At 41.0% G+C, this 21896-nt stretch overlaps 2 protein-coding genes across 3 annotated transcripts in view; both read right to left on the bottom strand.

The window, feature by feature from the left end:
• Window positions 1–1105: 1105 nt before the first annotated feature.
• Window positions 1106–14319, bottom strand: wasb (WASP actin nucleation promoting factor b). Its single transcript, XM_034007007.3, has 12 exons — window positions 14093–14319; window positions 8844–8984; window positions 8196–8282; window positions 7120–7216; window positions 6776–6817; window positions 6298–6336; window positions 5917–6112; window positions 5492–5534; window positions 4538–4691; window positions 3875–4296; window positions 3442–3553; window positions 1106–2117 (listed from the first exon to the last, which is right to left on the bottom strand). The coding sequence occupies exons 1-12, from the start codon at window positions 14198–14200 to the stop codon at window positions 2062–2064; spliced, it is 1497 nt and encodes a 498-aa protein (XP_033862898.3). The 5' UTR covers window positions 14201–14319; the 3' UTR covers window positions 1106–2061.
• A 1824-nt stretch (window positions 14320–16143) lies between these two features.
• slc38a5b (solute carrier family 38 member 5b) overlaps window positions 16144–21896 on the bottom strand; it is a 41963-nt gene continuing 36210 nt past the window's right edge. For both annotated transcript variants that reach the window (XM_034007189.3, XM_034007190.3), the window contains exons 12-16: window positions 21504–21604; window positions 20555–20679; window positions 19616–19760; window positions 17676–17779; window positions 16144–17248 (exon numbers count right to left, since the gene is read on the bottom strand). In XM_034007189.3, the coding sequence (XP_033863080.1) occupies window positions 17144–17248; window positions 17676–17779; window positions 19616–19760; window positions 20555–20679; window positions 21504–21604 (580 nt within the window). In that variant the 3' untranslated portion in view covers window positions 16144–17143. The remainder of the gene's footprint in view (window positions 17249–17675; window positions 17780–19615; window positions 19761–20554; window positions 20680–21503; window positions 21605–21896) is intronic.

The raw sequence follows: 21896 nt of genomic DNA, 5'->3' as shown, positions 1-21896 counted from the left end.
TATTTGCCTAACTGACAGTCTAGCTAAAAACAAGTCTGTCTCAATTTACATTCAAACAAGTTTATTTGAATGTATATCGTTCCCCCCCTTCGCCATGGATGTACATTCAAAATTCAGAATCCGAGATGTGATATCTTGTAACAATTGTAAGTCGCCCTGGATTAGGGTGTCTGCTAATAAATAAATAATAATAATAATAATAAATATCATCCAGAACTCCACTGTCCGCCTGGTGTTCTCTCTGCCTCGCTTCTCCCACGCTCACTCCACTGGCTCCCGATCACCGCTCGCATCCAGTTCAAGGACTCTTGTACTAGCCTACAGATGCCTTGACCACACTGCACCCCGCTACCTCCAGACCCTCATCTCTCCCTACACCCCCACTTGACCTCTCCGCTCCTCCTGCACTAGAAGACTGGCTCTACCTCCTCTATGCTCCCCTGCCTCCAGAGCTCGCTCCTTCTCCACTCTTGCTCCGCAGTGGTGGAATGACCTTCCTACAGATGTCAGGACTGCCCAGTCCCTGACCACCTTCCGGCGCCTCCTCAAGACTCACCTCTTCAGACAGCACCTGTAAAACTCCTCTTTTCCCTCTGGACACTTATCACTCTTCCTTAATGTGCTTTACTTGCTCTTATCTGCTCCCTATTTTACTGCATTTAATCCTGTACTTTAGAGTACTGTAATCGGTCACAAGTGTTATTTAATCTGTAGTATTTTGTATTTAATTATATCCTGATGTAACTATCGCTGACACTGTTATCTGCTCCGTTATTGAATCATATTTTGTCATACTTGTACTTGCTAGAACTGAAGTCATATTTATCTTGCTCTTAATTGCATTAATACTTGTACTGTGATTCTTGAAATGTATTTTTGTTTATGACTTTAAGTCGCCCTGGATAAGGGCGTCTTCTAAGAAATAAATAATAATAATAATAAATAATAATATCAGGAAGATGAAAAATGGGATGTCCATGCCAAATATCAGCAGTATCTACAGAATAAGTAATAGCAGTGAAATATTAAATTTGATAAGCAGTTATATACAAATATGTAGGTACGGTAATGGACATGGAATGTGAAATTAGATAAAGACCTATCGTATTTTTTAGAACATTTTATTCAACAGCATAAAACAATCTTTTGTCTTCATTAACAGAAGTATAGTTATATCAATAATCTGTAACTATAGAAATACAAAATACTAAACACTGTGTAACTAATAGAGGCAAAACTACACACAGTTGCCACTAACATGTCCAGTTTTGGTCGCCTCACTACAAAAAATACATCACTGTACTCGAGATGGTACATAATTAAATCAGTCTAGAAAAATGAAGGGAAAGAGGGGACTTGACTGAAGTCTTTCAAATCATAACTGTTCTAGATAACCCAAGACAGGACTTCAAATTCAACAGAGAGAACGGGAGGGCAGAAATGGAAGCTGGGTAGCGTTTAGAACAGGAAGTAGGAAGCACTTTTTTTACACAGAGAGTTATAAATGCATGGAATAGCCTACCAGGTGACATAGTAGGAGCTAAAACACTGGGAGCATTTAAAAAAAGAGATTCTGTGCTTTTAAATTAGTTCCCCACAGTAGGGGAGAATGGTGCGCTAACATGGGACGAGCCTTGATGGGCCGAATGGCCTTTTCTCATGTTCTAAATCTTTCTCATTTAGAAACCAACGGCACTTTTACAATGGGTCACAAGAGGGCGCACTTTACTGAGTCCAGCAATGAAATATAGTGTACTTGAATTTGACTGTAACATTATCATTAAAAAAAATTATTATTATTATTATTTTACTTCATCACAATGAAAGAAAAAAATCAAGACAACACTGTTAATTTATTGCAATTTATTTTCTTTTAAATAATTCAGCTTTCACTGCTTTTCTTATGATATATATTAGCTAGTACTGTACTGTCTCTAATGTAACGTGATCTCAAAAAATAAAACCGCAAATATTAAACATGAACCTCAAAAGATTTCTGACAGTGTGCTACCAGCTTCATTAAAAATGTAAAATAAAATCGAATTTGAGGAAAGTGCGTGATCAGTCATCCCATTCATCGTCGTCATCATCCTCTGCTCTGTCTTCCTCTTCTTCATCTGAAAATAAAGCCAGTCTTTTACACACTACCTGGAGCACACTTGCCAACATTTGGATAGACTTATCCCCTCAACTCAACACCGCCCAAGTTAGTGATCAGCAGATGTGTACTAGCCTACAGATGCCTTGACCAGACTGCACCCAGCTACCTCCAGACCCTCATCTCTCCCTACACCCCCACTCGACCTCTCCGCTCCGCCTGCACTAGAAGACTAGCTCTACCTCCGCTACACTCCCCTGCCTCCAGAGCCCACTCCTTCTCCACCCTTGCTCCGCAGTGGTGGAATGACCTTCCTACAGATGTCAGGACTGCCAATCCCTGACCACATTCCGGCGCCTCCTCAAGACTCACCTCTTCAAAGAGCACCTGTAGAACTCCTCTGTTTGTATCCTGGGACACTATCACCCTTCATGTAAATGTGCTTTATTTTGCTCTTATCTGCCCCCTATTTTACTGCATTTAATCCTGTACTTCAGAATACTGTAATCTGCCAAGTGTTTAACCTGTAGTACTTTGTATTTAATCACATCCTGATGTAACTATCACTATTTAATCATATCCTGATGTAACTATCACTATTATCTGCTGTATTATTGAATTGTGGTTTGTCACACTTGTACTTTGCTTGAACAAAAGTTATTGTATTTCTTGCTCTTATTGTATTACTTGTATTGTAACACTTGAAATGTATTTGCTTACGATTGTAAATCGCCCTGGATAAGGGCGTCTGCTAAGAAATAAATAATAATAATAATAATAATGAAGAGCACAGCGTGTGGTTTTCACTAACTCTGCTGTGCAGAATAAATGATTTTTTTTCTAAGGGTAAATATCGGGACATTTGCAAGGAAATCGGGACTGTCCCGACCAGATAGGGTCTGTTGGCATGTATGCCTGAGGAACTAACTGTTAAGATCTCAAAACCCATTTACGCTAGCAGCTTTCACTGTTATGCAACGTGTAATAAAGTATACTCATTAAATGCTAGTTTGCATAATTGTAAAGAGAAATATTCTGGTAACTTTACAATGCTTGCCTATGCTTTACAATGCTTGCCTATCCTTTACAATGCTTGCCTATCCTTTACAATGCTTGCCTATCCTTTACAATGCTTGCCTATGCTTCACAATGCTTGCCTATGCTTTACCATGCTTGCCTATGCTTCACAATGCTTGCCTATGCTTTACAATGCTTGCCTATCCTTTACAATGATTGCCTATGCTTCACAATGCTTGCCTATGCTTTATAATGCATTAGGTGTGAAATTAGGTCTGGTGTTCTATACTCAATCTAGGACCACAGCAAGATGCTCCTCCACTCACCTGAGGAGTGGATGGCTTTGCTTCTCTTCTGCATCACCATCATCAGTGCCCCAACCAGCCCTTCACTGCTCTCTGCCTGGTCAGAGGGAGCAGAGTCCTGCCTGTCTGGTACCTGAGACACAAACACACACAGGAGTACAAGTTTTGCATCACCCTATAGAATGAACACATTTTGCTTCGTAACGTCAAACGAAACCTGCCGCATAATGTTCAAATATTGAATCACACACCGCTTTCTAGTTTTCCACATACAGATTGAAGAAATGTAATATGAAATGCCGTACTACAATTACGGCTCCCGGTAGACTTTTGCGACATCATTTTTGTAGTTTCTTTAATTACGTTCATAGCGTTTTTTCTTTTTAATGTGCAATAAGGAAGATGGAGGGATTTTGTTTGCTCAATATAGGTTCAACTGCTATTCCAGACTTACACTTTTCAGCTTCTTGCCTGAAATGATCTGATCCAAAAGGTCTCCTCTTCCTCCTGTCGAGGGAGCAGGGGCTCCGGAGCGAGGAGGGGGAGGTAGCCCTGGGGAGGGTGCGGGGGGCGGAGGAGGGGGGGGAGGGGGAGGGGGAGGTCCACCTGCAGGAGGAGGGGCAGGAGGGGAGGGGTGGAGGTGAGCTGAGGCAGGAGGAGGTGGGGGCGGACCTCCTCTGTTGATGGGTGCGGGTCGAGGGGGGGTGTTCCTGTTGGGAGGGGGGGCTGGGCTTCTGGAGGGGGGAGGGGGGCCGCGTTGGGGCTGTCCTGGGACAGGGGGGAGGGGTCCGGATCTGCCTCGGGGGGGAGGGGGGGTGGGAGAGGGTACAGGGGGCAGAGGGTTGCTGCGGGACCGAGGGGCAGGTGGGTAAGGTTCTGGAACAGAGAAGGGGAGAGAATTAGCATCTCAAAATACACCTCAGAGTTACGAACACCTCGTCAATGGAGGCTGTCAGGAACTCTGAACATTTTTATTGCACAGTAACAAAACTCACCAGACCCCATCTGTACTTCCAAACTAACTGAGACCACCTTACAAGCAGAAGAAAACTAACTGGCAACTAGGATTCTCCGGGATGAAGCAGCCTCCAGCAGAAGAACGAAGCTCTCCTGTTACCTTGTCTCCTCATCTCCTCCTTGACAGCCTCCAGCCCCCCTGACTCCTCAATGAAGTCGTGGATCAGTTTCGAGGTGTCTGCGTCCGCCAGCTGAGCATCACTGATCCCAGCTTTGGAGAAGAGACACTTCAGATCGGGGTCCATGTTGTTAACCTGCAAAACAACCACAGGCTCTGCTTATTGCTTCTACCAACCAGGCAGTGGCAAAGCATCTATTATTACTGTTATTAATGTGGCAGACGCCTTTATCCAAGGCGACTTACAGTTGTTACAGGGCAGTACAGTATTATGATGCAAGATTAATGTTTAAATACAGTATCATTTAAAGTAAATGCAAATTACACTATTAAATATATCATATGAAATAGGATTACAACAAGTTATATACACAGTTACATGATGGTATTGCAATAGTGCAAGGATAGCGCATCAGCTGAGGATCCAGTAATGTGGTGCTGAGGTCAGATGAGTCCAGTGCAGAGCAGGAGGGGCGGATCAAGAGATCTATAAGTCCAGTCTAATAACATCCATATTTGTTATAATGAATTGGAATCTCAGCCCATTGAATTGAATGGAAAGGCAAGGGCTTTCACAAACCATTAAATGCTCAGAACCCAACATTTCAAATCCATGTAACTCGTGAATGAATTTGTGTTTTTTTTCACCAAACCAGCGAACGACACTATTCTGGGTCAGCCCCCTTTGAACCCTGAAATTTTCAGACCAAAATTCTGATCCGTTTGGTCGCTGAAGAACCAGCAAAATAATCTCATTTTTTTTGCATGCTTTCCCTGTCCGGATCTTGGAAATTGCACATCTGAACGGAACGAAATCGTCCACATCAAGAGATCTAACATCCAAATTTGTGTGCAAATCCATTGAACGAAGTCAAAGTTATTAAAGGTACAAAAATTGGGATTTAACATTAAGATAACTACGCAACCCTAACTTACATCAAATCCTGTATTGGGATCCCAACCAACGTGAGACACATGCCTGAAAGAGAAAGAAAAGAAAATCTCTTTCAAAATAATCGTAATAAATTCAATGACAAACGTTTTGACTAGAAGGTCTTTTTTAGCGTCTTAGCGGTTGCTCTGAAGATGGGGTTAAGATCAGGCTCGCTGTATGTGAGCAATATGTTGCGTCTGCTAGTTTCTATTTTCGTTGCCAGTTCACAGCCTTGATACGGCTCCCAGGGTGAAAGGAGAATTCTCCTTCATTCAGCTTTTCATTCAGCTTGATTTCATATCTGCAGATGTTAAATGAATGAGATAATTCGATGAGACTGTGTGTCTCACTGAAGCTGCAGCAGAAGCTTCCACTGATCTGCCCATCAAGGAGTGATTCATCACGATCTGCATCAAGTGAAACTCACATAAAACTGCTGGGCGCTCCGATGTCAGCCTTGCTCAGCTTGAATTTCTTTCCACCCTTCTTCTTGTCCTTCTTGCCCTTGTCGAGGGGCAGGTGGGCGGGGGTCGGAGTCGGGGTTGAGCGGTATCGAGACGTCACAATGTCAGGGTTCTGAATATCAATGGTGGGCATTGGGATTGAGGTAGGAGACCTGGATCCTGGGCGAGGGGGGCAAGAAAGAGGCATTTAGAAATTTCGACGACAAGAAACCGTTTAAAATGAAGATCCAGATTTGCTATAGCATGTGTGTCTTTCAAAAGGACAGCTTTGAAATAAACACAGTAATGATTTATTTAATACTCTCTGGTAAATAGTTCAGCACAGCCCTATTAAGAAGACTCACCATTTGGTGGTGGGAGAGGGGGCAGTCCACCTCTTCTGTCTAGAAAGAGCAAAAGAGTTGAATGATATCTGCTGGACAACACACACACATAGACACAAATACCATAAAAAAACCAATTTGAATCCAAGACAGTTTTTGGTTCAAGACAAGTTTTAGTCACGCTTCACTTTAAGGGACACTTTTTTTAGTTTATGAGCTGTTTACAAACATTGGTTCATTTTGAGCTAAGGGTTATACATTAAGATCGGTATAAATTACTGTAGTGGGCAGCGCATTGTGAGACAATGCATGAGCGACTGGGAATTGATCATCCATAGTTGTCAATAGACGGCCCTTAAAATAATGTGCGACACGTTGTTATTGCACAACTCAAATGTAAAAAGTCTAAAAAAGAAAAAGTTTGAGATAGAATTGTGATAGGATTGAGTGAGTGTGTGAGTGCTGGGAAAAGACAAGAAGAAGCAAGGGATGAACTCACCATCAGCAGGAACAGGTGGAGGAGGGAGATGCTGTCTTTTCTCTGCAATAGAAAAGAGGGGAATGGCTAAACATATCTGTTTTTATCTGCTTTCATTCCACTGCCAAATGTTGCCTTTCTTGGGCATGATTCAAGCTATATGTTCTACTGAAGACCATTAAACATCCAGTCAGTGCCTCACAAAAACTAGACTAATGTACTGACCTTGGTTTACAGCAGCTTCCATAATTGCTTCAAGTTCTCCTCTGCTTGTGGAGATACAACCTGCTCAAAGCTGTTTGAATAAGACTCACAGCCTTCAGTGTCTTTCTCAGACAGACAGAGAGGCCAGGTCTTCAACTCACCTTGTCGGTTCAATCGTTGGTTAATCTTCTGTTCCACGTTCACCTTGAAAGTTGCCGCTTCACTTTCGTTTGCGAAGTTCAGCCCTACCTGGCAGTCCTTTGACAGGAGAGATGGGAAAAACCGATCAGTCAAAATGTCCCGGTTCATCAACTCTGTGACGGGACTGTGTATTTCTGTCTAAAACATCACAGACAACGAATGTATTCTTCTTGTAATTTAGAATCATTTTGTGTACCATTCGTCATCCAGTTTTTAAAACACCCTTTTATAACAAAAATAAGAAGGTTTACGAACGAGAGGAGGCTAGGAACTCATCCGGCTCCTAGTAGCTGGTTGATCTCAAAGGTTAACTCAGGTCTTAATGGAGCCCAATGGCTCTGCCTCAACAACATACCTGAAGCCAATCTATGAAATCCCAGTCTAACAGGGCAGAGGCTGGGCGTGAACTGGCGAACCCGTCCACAGCAAGCGTGGTTTTAGAGCTTTTAACCTCATCTCACCGACAGGGGACAGGACAGAATCAGTGAAGTGTATCACACAACATGTATATATCTTTGCGGGCAAATACTATACAGGCACAAAGACAAAATTCTGGGTCAGATCAAACTGGCCATCCTATTGAGGAGCAAAAGGAACAGAGAGAGGGGTGAGCTGCCTCGGGAGGCGTTGTTAGTACACCAAACACAAACACAGTCTTTGAAAAGTCTATCCCAAGACCCTCGAACAAGGATTGTATTAGTGCAAGCAGTGTATGCATAGATAGATAGATAGATAGATAGATAGATAGATAGATAGATAGATAGATAGATAGATAGATAGATAGATCATCACGTCTACAGAGAGCGAGAGAGAGAGAGAGAGAGAGAAAGAGAGAGAGAGAGAGAGAGAGAGAGAGAGAGAGAGAGAGAGAGAGAGAGAGAGAAACAGTATACTGCTGGTAGTGGTAGGCTATATTAGTTTGATTGAGATCTAGTAATGGATAAGAGAGATAGAAAGAGCATCGCCTCTACATATATTGGTGAAATGCAATGCAATGATTTATTTTAAGGCCCATGACTGCATCATCAATACTCACATCTCCACTGAAGGTATGGAAGAATGGGGATCGTGCGGTATATTCAAACTGGTTATAGAGTTCCTGTTCCCAGATCAATGTCCCCTCCTGAAACAGGAAACAGCAGCTTAGAACAGTTCTTTAAAGAGGTCATAGCGAGGTTCTGAAAAATATAGCGCTACACGTCCCCACGTGTTGCTACACCTGTTTAAATAACCTGTCATTTTTCTTTTCATTGTTAACATCCTGACAGCTTTTTACACTTAGAACTTTAAAGTCTGTTTCAAAGCTCTTTTCAAAATGCCTGCTCTAGTGCACTGATAGTGTAAGGATTATTTCCCACATTGTCAAACAGGTAACACAGCAAGACCTGATGTGGTACGGAACAGCAAAGCCAGAGCATTTGTTGTTATGTTTTGTTTTTTAGAGGAAAGATCTCAAACCCCAGTGCACTAGAGCGGGCATTTTGAAAAGAGCTTTGAAACAGACTTTAAAGTTGGTGTAAAAAGTTGTCAGAATCTTAACAATGAGAAGAAAAATGACAGGGATGTTATTTAAACAGTTGTAGCAACACGTGGGGACGGGTAACGCTATATTTTTCGGAACCCCTCTTTAAACATGGCAGTTATATTGAGGGGTTCGTTTGTCCCGGATCACCCCGAAACTTACCGTGATGTCATAGAGCCTGATGAAGTAAGACCTCTTGGGGTTGTCCTTCACAAAACACACGACTCCGCAATGCTGTTGACTCCAGCGATCCCTGCTGTTAGGCAGAGCCATGCAGAGCTGAACTACTGTAGATGCGAGACTCTGAAACACACACACATACACACACGTGACTGACTCTGTGTAACAAACCTCTGAATAATGCATAGCCTCCCTTATAAAACTTTACCACGGTATTTTTGCAATAGTCCTCCATGCTTTTCCCATGGTTTTACTATGCCAGGGCTTCTCAAACCTGGTCCTCTTTTAGCAATGATCACATACTGCTAAACAACAGGATGAAGACTGAAGTAGTTTGCTTTCACTGTGCTTTATTACACTTGGCTATGCTTTTTCTATGGGACACTTTTATAAGGGTTAGTTTACCATGCTTTGCTTCTTAATATACTTTACCACACCTTTCTGTGCTTTACAATGCTTCCCTATGCTTTACCAGACCTCTCTGTGCTTTACAATGCTTCCCTATGCTTTACCAGACCTCTCTGTGCTTTACAATGCTTCCCTATGCTTTACCACACCTTTCTGTGCTTTACAATGCTTGCCTGTGCTTTGTGATACATTTTATTCGAATATTCTTAGGATTGTACATCCATGATATAACGGCAGGCACAATTGATTGCGTTGTGTTTGCAGTTTGTTCGGCAGAGCCGAGCAAAGCAATAACTTGTAACACCGCAGAAACAGAACATCCTTCCTGTTTAGCAAAACTCGAAATTGACTCTTTCTTTTTCACACAGTCATCTCTTCTCTGTCTTTCTGTTTCAGTTCAGGTTATTATTAATCATCATGCGGTTCAACAGGCATTAAAAACATACTTTTGCACAGCCCAACTGACTATATTGTAGAATATGTTCTGTGTAGGATGTTTCTTCTTGTAGTTTGGGTGAGAGGAAGCAGCTGAAAATGTGTGAAATGATGTTTCTTATAATAAGACACATACATAGTAGGAGGATAAGTGGAGACTGACTTAGGACAGAGGGAAGGAGACACTTCTTCACACAGAGAGTGGGGAGGGGATGGAATGGGTTACCTAGTCATGTTGTTGAAGGAGATGCTTCTTCACACAGAGAGTGGTGAGGGGATGGAATGGGTTACCTAGTCATGTTGCTGAAGGAGACTCTTCTTCACACAGAGAGTGGTGAGGGGATGGAATGGGTTACCTAGTCATGTTGTTGAAGGAGACACTTCTTCACACAGAGAGTGGTGAGGGGATGGAATGGGTTACCTAGTCATGTTGTTGAAGGAGACTCTTCTTCACACAGAGAGTGGTGAGGGGATGGAATGGGTTACCTAGTCATGTTGCTGAAGGAGACTCTTCTTCACACAGAGAGTGGCGAGGGGATGGAATGGGTTACCTAGTCATGTTGCTGAAGGAGACACTTCTTCACACAGAGAGTGGGGAGGGGATGGAATGGGTTACCTAGTCATGTTACTGAAGGAGACACTTCTTCACACAGAGAGTGGGGAGGGGATGGAATGGGTTACCTAGTCATGTTACTGAAGGAGACACTTCTTCACATAGAGAGTGGTGAGGGGATGGAATGGGTTACCTAGTCATGTTGTTGAAGGAGACTCTTCTTCACACAGAGAGTGGGGAGGGGATGGAATGGGTTACCTAGTCATGTTACTGAAGGAGACACTTCTTCACACAGAGAGTGGGGAGGGGATGGAATGGGTTACCTAGTTATGTTGTTGAGGCTGAATCACAGGGATCCTTTAAGACCCGACTTGACAAACATCTGAGATCAATCAGCTGCTAGGAACCGGACGAGCTCTGAGGTCTGGATGGCCTCCTCTTGTTTAATACTACTGTAATTCTGTATTAAATCTCAAAATCAGCATGCAATACGAGTCGGGTACTTTGTGCATAATTACCAATTTCGGGGTTAAGAACATAAGAACATAAGAACATAAGAAAGTTTGCAAACGAGAGGAGGCCATTCAGCCCATCTTGCTCGTTTGGTTGTTAGTAGCTTATTGATCCCAGAATCTCATCAAGCAGCTTCTTGACGGATCCCAGAGTGTCCGCTTCAACAACATGAAGTTTAAATTACCTGGTATTGCCAGGCAGTCTCCCATTTTCCTTTGGTCCAACAAATAAACTCTATCCAAGCTTTTTTATACCCAGCCTGTGATGACATCATTCTTTAACAAGCCGTTCTTTTATAACTGTTTTCCAATATAACTTGGTTCCCTTTTAGTCCTTCTAATAATAAATCATGCATTTCACACACACACACACACACACACACACACACACACACACACACACACACACACACACACACACACACCCTGCTGTTAAAATAATGACATCTCTCCAGCCTAGATGCCCTCCTCTTGTCAGTACACTTCCTTATTAAGGCACAGAAATCAATGTAAAGCAGAACGTTATTCTTATAAAAGCACCACAGGGACAGTGAGGGTGATCGCCACCAGCACAGCCACACGAACACACATTACAAGAGTGTCCAGGGGGTCGACCATGATCAATCAGCTACCAGGAACCGGACAAGCTTAGATGGGCCGCATGGCCTCTCTTTCAAAAAATTCTGTTCTTCACTGAAACATCATGACACCTGTTATTGTCAAGTTTCAGAAGATGTTCTGTTTTTGATCAGCATGTTAAAACCCCTGTTACTGTACGATTTCCATTACACGAGAGTAGATGTTAAAACTTCATGCTGATTTGAACTCGGCTCTCGCCAAGATAAGCACCCACTAAGACGTAGCTTTACAGTAAACTAATGTGATCCATCTGCGTCAAATACAGAAGCTCCTGAACTCAGATAAAAACACTTTTGTTGTATTAGTTACTATCCTTAATACAGCTTAATAGAGCTTAATATCACTATTTAGTGGCTCATACAGTCTAAATAATAGCAGTCGGTATCAGTCACATTGTAAATATCACAAAAAGGTAAAGGGTCAGGAAAAAACCAACTAGAGAAATATCATTTGAATCTCAATGCCCTTATAAAAGTTTACCACTGTAAATCATTTTGCAGTTTCCACATGCTTTTTACCATAGTTTACCATGGTTTGCCATGTTTTTTTAATATGCTTTAACATACTTCTCTGGGCTTTACAATGCTCACATATGCTCTAACATGCCTCTCTGTTTCTTTATAGTGCATACATAAGCTTTACCATGCCTCTGTGCTTTGCAATGCTTGCCTGTGCTTTACCAATAAACGTTGCTATCATTTCACTAAGCTAAACTTTTACCAGGATCTATCTATATTGCAATACACTGGAATCGTTGTTTTTCTGTGTAGCTTCAGCATTTTAGACTGATCTGCTATCTGTGTCAAATTCCTCGTAGTTTAAAAGACAGAAGTCGATGAAGACCCAGCTCGGAATAGAAGAGGATGTGGCTTAGCTCTGTATCTTGTAGCAGTTCTCGAAGGTGCTCAAATGCTAAATCATGTTTATACCAGGTATCATCACTACTGGTTTTAAAGATATATGGAACAAACACCTCCGCTATACATCGGAGAAATAGTCCATCTAGATGTCATTATACGAATAAGGTGTTGGTATCATGGTAAAGTTGTAAGTGTGACACAGACAGAGGGACACCTCCATATATTACCAGAATATGATATTCTAAATAACGTCAATTCCAAGCAGGGCCTTCACCCTCAAATCCAAAATATGTTTCTATCAAAAAGGGTTATCATAATCAGTAGCCCCTCGCTAAACCGGAAATGTCTGGAGACATGAGCTGCAGATGGAAACGTGCCAATTATAAATTGTCTTTAATTGGCACAGCTGTATAATTGTGCGTCGAGATCAGCCAATAGCTTTCGGATTTACGAAGAACTGGGGCGGACGGAAGCCAGTAGGGAGTGAGAAGAGGCGGGACTAAGGGAACAGGAGGGAAACAGGAAAATAGACCTTTCTAGCACTAAAGGCTGCTTCAGTAGGTACGCGTGGAGGTTGCGTGGGCCCCCCTGTGGTGTCGGGGCCCCCGGGTGCTTGCCCTGGTTTGCCCGGGTGCTGACATCAGCCCTGATCCCACAATGTAATATTAGGTTTACAGATGGAAGCATGACATACAGACAGACAGACACTCTCATAAATGCCCTTTTGTTAATACCAAGTTTCATGACAATTGGATAAGCGCTTTCGCAATGCTGTTTGTATTGCTGAATAAATAATTGTCTCATGTACAAATATTTTATCAAGCAACACAACCCATGTTTGTATACTGCAGTTAAACCTCCTTTCAAACACACACACACACACACACACAAAGCTACAAGAGTTTTCTGACACAAAGCCCATCTCGTCAATGTTACAATTTATTTGATTATCCGTCACAGCTCGCGTTTCTTTTGGTCTTTATTGTGCAGTTACCCAACGCTTCCTCCAGTTTCACCTGACGAAAATGCAGCCAAAACAAAGCGAACAAGACCAGCTACTGTAATGTAAAACAGTTAATCATTAAACAGTTTTAGATACTGTGATGTCTTTTTTTAAAATCTGTGAGTTGTTTTTGTGCATTTTCATTTGCAAGTGAACTGTAACATTACGACCTGATCGAGCACTATATTCTGCAATTTTAAATACTGACTTTGGATACTGCTTTAATTCTGGAAACTGTTTTTTTTTTTTTTAAATCTTTTGCTAAATTGCATTGCCTTTTACGTTTTACGCAGTTCTGTGCATGGGTAACATTTCGATTTCATTTTGCTGTTGGGTCGATAACAGCAGATTTTACACACTGCTGCAATACGTACCAGATTTAAAAGTATTACAGTGTACTTGTCGTCTCTTTTGGCAAGTGATATTTTCAGAATCATATCGTTCTGAATTAAAATACTGTTGAAAATATAGTACTGCACCAACAAAATCAACTACAGTACATCTGAATGGAAGCCGACTTATTTTAAGATACAGTCCTTTCAGAGATATATTTTTTATATCTTTTTTGTGTTCCCTGAAAAAAAAGAGAAGGGCTGGAACGGACCAAAATGAAATAATCAGATATGCATCACACTCTTTTAACTGTCAGAAAAAGACAACAATGAATCATTCTGCTCTGTAAAACATGTTTAACTTTGAAATGACCACAGTGTTATTGTATTATGTACAGTGATTTGAGCTGGTACAGCTTCACATGCCCTGGTTTTTCGTTCTGGAAATCTGGTAACCCTGAAGGAAATGAATGAGGCCTCTCGACTCACCACACATCTGCGTCCTAGCAGGTCAAAAAGCTTGTCATTTTCTTGGCTGCTGAGCAGAGAACTGGACCAGTTCTCCTGCGCTTGGGTTCCCTTTGAACCCCTGCTCATGCTTGAATCCTCCCGTAAAGGTCCTCAACCAAAAAAGAATTCAAAAGCCCCCCGTCCCAAACAGGGTACATAAGTACAAACTAAGGCAGCGCCCCTCAACACTTCCGTGTGGCTTTTTAAAAAACTGTTTCTCAAAACAGGAAGTCACTTCACCACAGCTTGTGCTGGGTTTGAACTTCTTCATTATTTTTGTTTGCTGGGGAGTTTTTTTTTTTTTTAACTGTGATGTGCAGCTGAGAGATTTGTTTTATAGAACATGCTTTTAACTTCCTTCATTAAACAATAAGAAGCTATATAGCAGCATTATAAAGTTTATTACTATGTGTAGTTTTAGTGACGTTTTCATAGTGACTGGACAAAGGTCTCTGGCAATGTTGCCAACAAGAGACACCGATATTTACTATGGGGGCTTATCACCTTTAATGGTAATACTGTACATATTTGCACAACCTATCTCTTGTCACATTGTTATTTTTTCCATGTGTATTGAATCCTATTGGTAACTGGCTCACTGATTTGAGTCTTATTTTGTGGATTGGCTCAATACACCAATTAGTCAGTTTAATATGAATACTTTATTAGACTTACAGAACATCAAGCTGTATGAAACAGGCATAGTTACCCATTTTGGAGATGCAGTTTTCTCTTCTTCCTCTGGTCTAACAAAGAGCTTTTCATGTCCAACCTGGGGCGCCATCATTCTTCAACAATTCTTTCACTGTTTAACTCCAGTACAGCCGGGTATCCTCCTATACTGTCTTTCTCTTGATCACTTCTAATTTACTAAGATAAACACACTCACAATCCATGCGTTTGACCCACACACCCTGCTAATAGGACATATTGCTTCAGGAGATTACAAGACACAGACAGTTGGTACAGAAGAGTACAAGACACCTCCATAGATCATACCAGCATAGGGAATGTGTGTCCTTCTCAGTACTTTTCCACAAGCTTGCCTTTGCATTGAGTTAAAGAAAATACACAAAGCATAGCAACATATACAATAGAAAAACAACACCACATTGCAACCTTGTGCTGGCCCACCAGTGCAATTTTCTTTTAATGCCTTTAAAATACTTTGGTCTCAATACGTTGTTCAGCAGCATGACATGTGGTCACTGCTAAAACATGACATTGCAATCTCTTAGAAAACTTGAATAAGGGAAAACAAAGCATAGCAAAAGCACATCAAACCACATGCAAGCATTGTAAAGCCCACAGGGGTCTGCTAAAGCATATTAAAAAAAACAAACCATGGTAAACTAACCCTTCTAAAAGTTTCCCATAGCAAAAGCACAGCAAAGTACAGTGGAAGCATGGCAAAGCATAGAAGTAGGAATGATAAAATGCTGCCTGGTGTTGAACTGTATGATCTGTTTATTTCTCTTCCTGTATTTTGTGTTGTTATTGTTGCTATGCCAACCCGTATGATGTCATTTCATGCTGCACTTCCATTTAAAGATATAACAGACATCCAGTACTACATTAAGTTCTCAGTTTGCTTACCTTGCCTTCCAGGAAGTCTATCACTGGCTAAAAGCATGCCAGTTAATAGAGGAAGCAGCTGGCTATTGATAGGATTAAAACAAGTGAACCAGTGGGGATTTCAGGTGATTTTTCTTTATTTATTTAGAAAACTCCCCTCCCTTGCATTGCTCATGCTAAAAAATAATGTTAATTTGAGCGTTTTGCTTTGGACAGACAGGGGGGTCCGATGCTTTTGGTCCACTGCTCTTCTTCCAATCAATTTATTCACCAGTAATATGACACAGATTGGGGATTTGCTAGATCCACTGGGGGCAGAATGTTGCAGGGGGGCAGGTTAATGGTTTCATAATGGAAAACGTGACAGCTTTTAAGACCTAGTACTGGAACTAGTTTGTGAACTTTATATAAAGAAATGGCATTGTTTTTAACACACAACAGACTGTACCCAAAACTTCAAAAGCAATAGCCCATTTATTAACCCTTACTGTTCCTGTACAAGAATACACTGTTGACATCTGTAACCGTTCCATTTGAACAGCTGAATATAAACATTAGAGCCTTATTATTGGCTCAGGGCAAACCAATCAAAAAGCTTTGGTTTATGTAATACATTTAGGAGGCATCAGATATCTGGATTAGAGCAAACCACCACCAATAATATTTTATAAAAATGGATTTTTTTTGGAAGCTTCAAATATAAATAAAGTCCCTATTATGAATTATTTTATTGAAGTACAGTGCTCCTTTATATTTCAAGGTTTTGGTATATGGCTTACACATCAGAAAAAAAATTATCAAATTATTTCCAGGTTTAACAAAGACCATTTATGTTATCACCAGGGCAATTTATCAATGAATTTTGTTTATTCTCAAATCGTGATTTTTTTCTTGGTAAAAAAAAAATATATACAGAATATATATATATATTTTCTTATATTTGAGTGGGCCAAATGTGGAACTATGATTAAAAAAAAGAGTAACACTTTCCATTAAGGGCATCTAATTTCTGTGTATTTACATAGTAGTTACTTAGTAAATACATGTGTACTTACACATCATTACAATGTTATTATGCATAGTTACTGTGTACTTAACAACATTCGTAAGTACACAGTAGAGACACAATGTAAATCACTCAGGACCACTGAACATGACTAGTGAAATATGTTGGTTTACTTGGCAACTGACTGAGAGACAGGCTCCATTTCTTATCAGCTCTACTAAAGAGAGTTTTTATTTTTTTTCCAAGGAGTTGGTGACAGCTGTCTTCTCATCAAAACAAATCGATAATCTTTCAGTGTTTGTTTAGTAACCGATGACAACGTTTTCAAGAAAATGGGGATCGTTTTTCTTTTTTTAATGGTATTGGATTGGCGGACAGCCATTGTCTTTTGTGGGGTTTGTGAAGAAGTCCAGTGGGGAAAGGTTTCATGCAGTTTCTGTTCTCTGAGGCTAGTGTCCACCCACGCTGTTTCCTCCGCCTTTAACCCAGTCCAAGATGATAAACGATATGCTCATGATCATGAAGATGAAGCCGACAGCAGCGAAAATGGCGGCCTGCAATGAGAGAGAGAGAGAGAGAGAGAGAGAGAGAGAGAGAGAGAGAGAGAGAGAGAGAGAGAGAGAGAGAGAATCAAAGGAGATTACAATCCGGTTGTGTAATGTACTGATGAGACCGCACTTAGAATACTGTGTTCAATTCTGGTGACCACAGTGCCAGACAGTGTGGAGATCCTTTAAGACCCAAATTGACAAAGCTTTGAGATCCATCAGCTACTAGGAACCAGGCAAGCACTGATGGGCCGAATGGCCTCCTCTCGTTCGTAAATGTTCCTGTGTTCATCACTATAATAAAATGCCTGATCTATTGTATTGGTTTTGACACCCTCCCAACTTCATCAATGAGTCATAGCAGCTTGGATGTGTTTAATATGCTAGATCTAATGTACAGCGCAGCTGAGTTTCAGTGGAGGGTTTGACGTACCTGGATTTTAGGTCTGGATTTCAAAGGCTCCTGCTCTTCAGGCACAATCCGTATGTAGAAGATTCCAGGCAGGATAAAGATCAGGCTGGGAGCAGAAGTTGCACCTGGATACATAAGAACATAAGAACATAAGAAAGTTTCCAAACGAGAGGAGGCCCCATTCAGCCCATCTTGCTCGTTTGGTTGTTAGTAGCTTATTGATCCCAGAATCTCATCAAGCAGCTTCTTGAAGGATCCCAGGGTGTCAGCTTCAACAACATTACTGAGGAGTTGGTTCCAGACCCTCACAATTCTCTGTGTAAAAAAGGGCCTCCTATTTTCTGTTCTGAATGCCCCTTTATCTAATCTCCATTTGTGACCCCTGGTCCTTGTTTCTTTTTTCAGGTCAAAAAAGTCCCCTGGGTTGACATTGTCAATACCTTTTAGGATTTTGAATGTTTGAATCAGATCGTCGCGTAGTCTTCTTTGTTCAAGACTGAATAGATTCAATTCTTTTAGCCTGTCTGCATACGACATGCCTTTTAAACCTGGGATAATTCTGGTTGCTCTTCTTTGCACTCTGTCTAGAGCAGCAATATCCTTTTTGTAACGAGGTGACCAGAACTGAACACAATATTCTAGGTGAGGTCTTACTAATGCATTGTAAAGTTTTAACATTACTTCCCTTGATTTAAATTCAACACTTCTCACAATATATCCGAGCATCTTGTTGGCCTTTAGATGCTTAGATGGGCCGCATGGCCTCTCTTCCAAAATAATTCTGTTCTTCACTGAAACATCATGACACCTGTTACTGTCACGTTTCAGAAGATTTTCTGTTTTTGATCAGCATCTTAAAACATCTGGTACTGCACGATTTCCATTACATGAGAGTAGATGTTAAAACTTCAAGCTGATTTGAACCCGGCTCTCGCCAAGATAAGCACCCACTAATGTGATCCATCTGCGTCTCCATCCATTTGCGTTTCCTTCCGTATGATGATGTAGATATCCTTCTGTCTGGTGTTGATGGCTGAAGTGTAATACATAAGTGTATACATACTGGATACAGAGGGATAAGCCCATCTACATAGCGGTGTGCAATTCAATATGTTAACGTAACATTATTCAGCAGGTTTCATTCAAAATTAGTCCATTCTACAGACTGATGCAAAACTTTTGGCTCTATGTATCGAAAGTCAAATTGTCGATTGGCAATGACTGAGGGTACTGTTCAAAGACATGGTTTCGACAAATGTATTATATCAAGCTTTGGCAAGAGAATCTGTATGTACTGCCCTATATTTATGGTATATATTGTAAAGAAGCATAATGGCCTGTTTGATATCAATTGGTTTATGAGGAGCTTCTTAAGAACAGACAGAAGGAAATAGTTACAGGTCCCCTCTTATTTTAAAACGATGTGTTTTCAGTATAAATAGAAGTGTAGTTATGAGACACCCCTTGACGATTTCCAACACCTCCAGATCTCATATTATATCGACTCCCAGTAGAAATCTGCTTACATAACTAAATGCAACCGAGGATTAATACATGTAAGTTCGTGCTTTGGAATCAAATAAATGTAATCTTGTTAAGTTTCAATTGTGATCCATTCAAGTCTTAATTGTGCTTTATTGATAGACAATAAATGTTGTAATCATAAGAAATTGAACCACAGCCATAGTATCCTATGCATGGATATTTCAATTAAAATAGTGCATGTGTCTGGACTGGAGGGAGCAGTTTAGTCTCCATGCCTCAAGCCTGCCCTGGACTGGAGGGAGCACCCTTTCTCTTAGGGGGGTGAGTGAGGGAGGGAGCAGTTCAGTCTCCATGCCTCAAGCCTGCCCTGGACTGGAGGGAGCACCCTTTCTCTCAGGGGGGTGAGTGAGGGAGGGAGCAGTTCAGTCCCCATGCCTCAAAAGTATGTGAATAATTGGCCCTGCTTTGCTCCTCACCAATGATGCCGAAGATGTCTCGGATGTTGGGCACAAAGATGACGAGCAGGTTAACGACGATAAGGAGACAGACTGCGATTCCCACGTGGCGCACCCAGTGAAAATCCCTCCCCGGAAACAGCAACTGCATCACAGCACGACGGATCTAAAAGGAGAGCAGGAGAACAGAGAACATAAGAACAGTTTGGGAACGAGAAAAGGCCGTTCGGCCCATCAGGGCTCGTCCCTTGTTAGCGCACCATTCTCCCCTATTGGGGGGAACTAATTTAAAAGCACAGATTTTTAAATGCTCCCAGTGTTTTAGCTCTTCACCTGGTAGGCTATTCCATGCATTTATAACTCTCTGTGTAAAAAAGTGCTTCCTACTTCCTGTTCTAAACTCTACCCAGCTTCCATTTCTGCCCTCCCGTTTTCTCTGTTGAATTTGAAGTCTTGGGTTATCGAGAACGTTTATGATTTGAAAGACTTCAATCAAGCCCCCTCTTTCCCTTCTTTTTCCTAGGCTGAAGAGATTTAATTCTTTCTTACAGCTCATGTCATTAAGCCCTGGGATCAGTACCTTCTCTGTACCTTCTTGAGTACAAAAAAAATAAAATGACATGAGCTATAAAGACAGATTAAAAGAATGAAATTTCTTCAGACTACGAAAAAGGCAAAGAGGGGACTTGATTGAAGTCTTTAAAATCATAAATGGTCCACGTGCTAATGTTCTTGTGTTCATTCAGAGCTTTCATTTATACCCAGCATGTGGTGACATCATTCTTTCCTTCTTTTGTAACTGTTTTCCAATATAACTTGGTTCCCTCTTAGTCCTTCTAATAATAAATCATGCATTTCACACATGCACACCCTGCTGTTAAAATAATGACATCTCTCCAGCCTAGATGCCCTCCTCTTGTCAGTACACTTTCTTATTAAGGCACGGACCGTTATCCTTACCGGGAATAGCACCACTGGGACAGTGAGGGTGACCGCCACCAGCACAGCCACACGAACACACAGTATGAGAGTGTCCAGGGGGTCGACCGTGCTGTAGGTGTGTAACAATTCAGTTCCCACGTTACCTGCACAGTGACACACACAAACCCATCAGAATACACCGCAAAATTTCGAGAAATAACGAGACAGTAAGTCGAAATAACGAAAGAGTAAATCAAAATAACGAAATATTAAGTCAAAATAATTAGATAGTATGTCAAACTTATTACGGAAATTTGGAATGGGCTTCCATAGTTCGCACTACAGCATTAAAAAAAACAATTTAATCAATTCATTGGAACGTAAATCATAAAATGAGAACGAGATTTGTAGTAGTTTCTGAAAATAAATAGGAGTTTTATCAAGCAAAGTTCTGTAAATTAACAAATACCAGTGAGTCAGACGTATCGTGTATAAAGAAGATTCATAATGCCACTATCTTTACTATAACAAAGTGAAGCTTTGACTGAGTCGAGTATGGCGATATATTTCTGTTTCCTCGCTAACACTTTCTGTTCAAGCGTCTCTAATTACTGTGTATTTGTTACATAGTGGTGGGTGCAAAACATCTGATAACCACTAGATGGTGCAAGACTACATAATAACAAACAGCATTTAATACAACTGTCATGAATTGCCATAAATTAATGTTGATTATATGTCAATTATAGTTATAAATACAGCAGAATTGTTTGCTAAAATTGCATTTACAATGATTTTTTTGTTCAATTATAGTTACAATTATGCTGCAGTAATTGCAATTCAAATATACTAAAAAGTAACATAAATGTTGTATTAAGTTTAAGTCTGTGTTTTTGTACAGATAGAATTTCAACGGTAACCTAAAATGTAGCCTCGTTCCATTTATAGAACCATAGCAAGGAGTATTGCAGAATTGTTTTTGACTTACTATAAAAAGTCAAGTAGCCAAACACAGCCGTGACGAGGTACATGATGAACATAGCCAGAATTGAGATGTTTGCCACATTCTGCATTCTCTTTTTGGTTGCCCTGTCAAATATTTAAACAAACAAAAAAATAGATCAGAAACATGCATCACCCGCCACAGCTGTGAGTTGAGAACAGAGCTACCGTATCAGTGAACAGATTAATGAAGAGACTCTAACTGTGCACAGTTATCTGGCTGTTATCAGGGGTTGTTTTACAGGGTCAATAAAACTGACCTCACCTGACCTGGTGCAAGCAGGAATGGTCTGGTCAAAATGTTGCTGACGCACAGAGATAAGCCAGCAACTAAGCTTCGCACGCACAGGGGTGTCGAGACTTGTATAAAACACACACC

This window comes from Acipenser ruthenus, chromosome 56 (assembly GCF_902713425.1).
Source record: "Acipenser ruthenus chromosome 56, fAciRut3.2 maternal haplotype, whole genome shotgun sequence".
NCBI classification, from domain to species: Eukaryota; Metazoa; Chordata; class Actinopteri; order Acipenseriformes; family Acipenseridae; genus Acipenser; species Acipenser ruthenus.
Note: the sequence above shows the minus strand (reverse complement) of the source record. Positions and strands in the feature narration are given on the sequence as shown.

Excerpts from the sequence above, each read along its gene's own strand:
- wasb (XM_034007007.3), bottom strand. The coding sequence starts at position 14,200 with ATGAGCAGGGGTTCAAAGGGAACCCAAGCGCAGGAGAACTGGTCCAGT. Across the intron at positions 6,818-7,119 it reads CCAACGATTGAACCGACAAG|AGAAAAGACAGCATCTCCCT; the intron begins GTGAGTTGAAGA and ends TTTCTATTGCAG. Across the intron at positions 3,554-3,874 it reads CAGGCAAGAAGCTGAAAAGT|GTACCAGACAGGCAGGACTC; the intron begins GTAAGTCTGGAA and ends TTTGTGTCTCAG.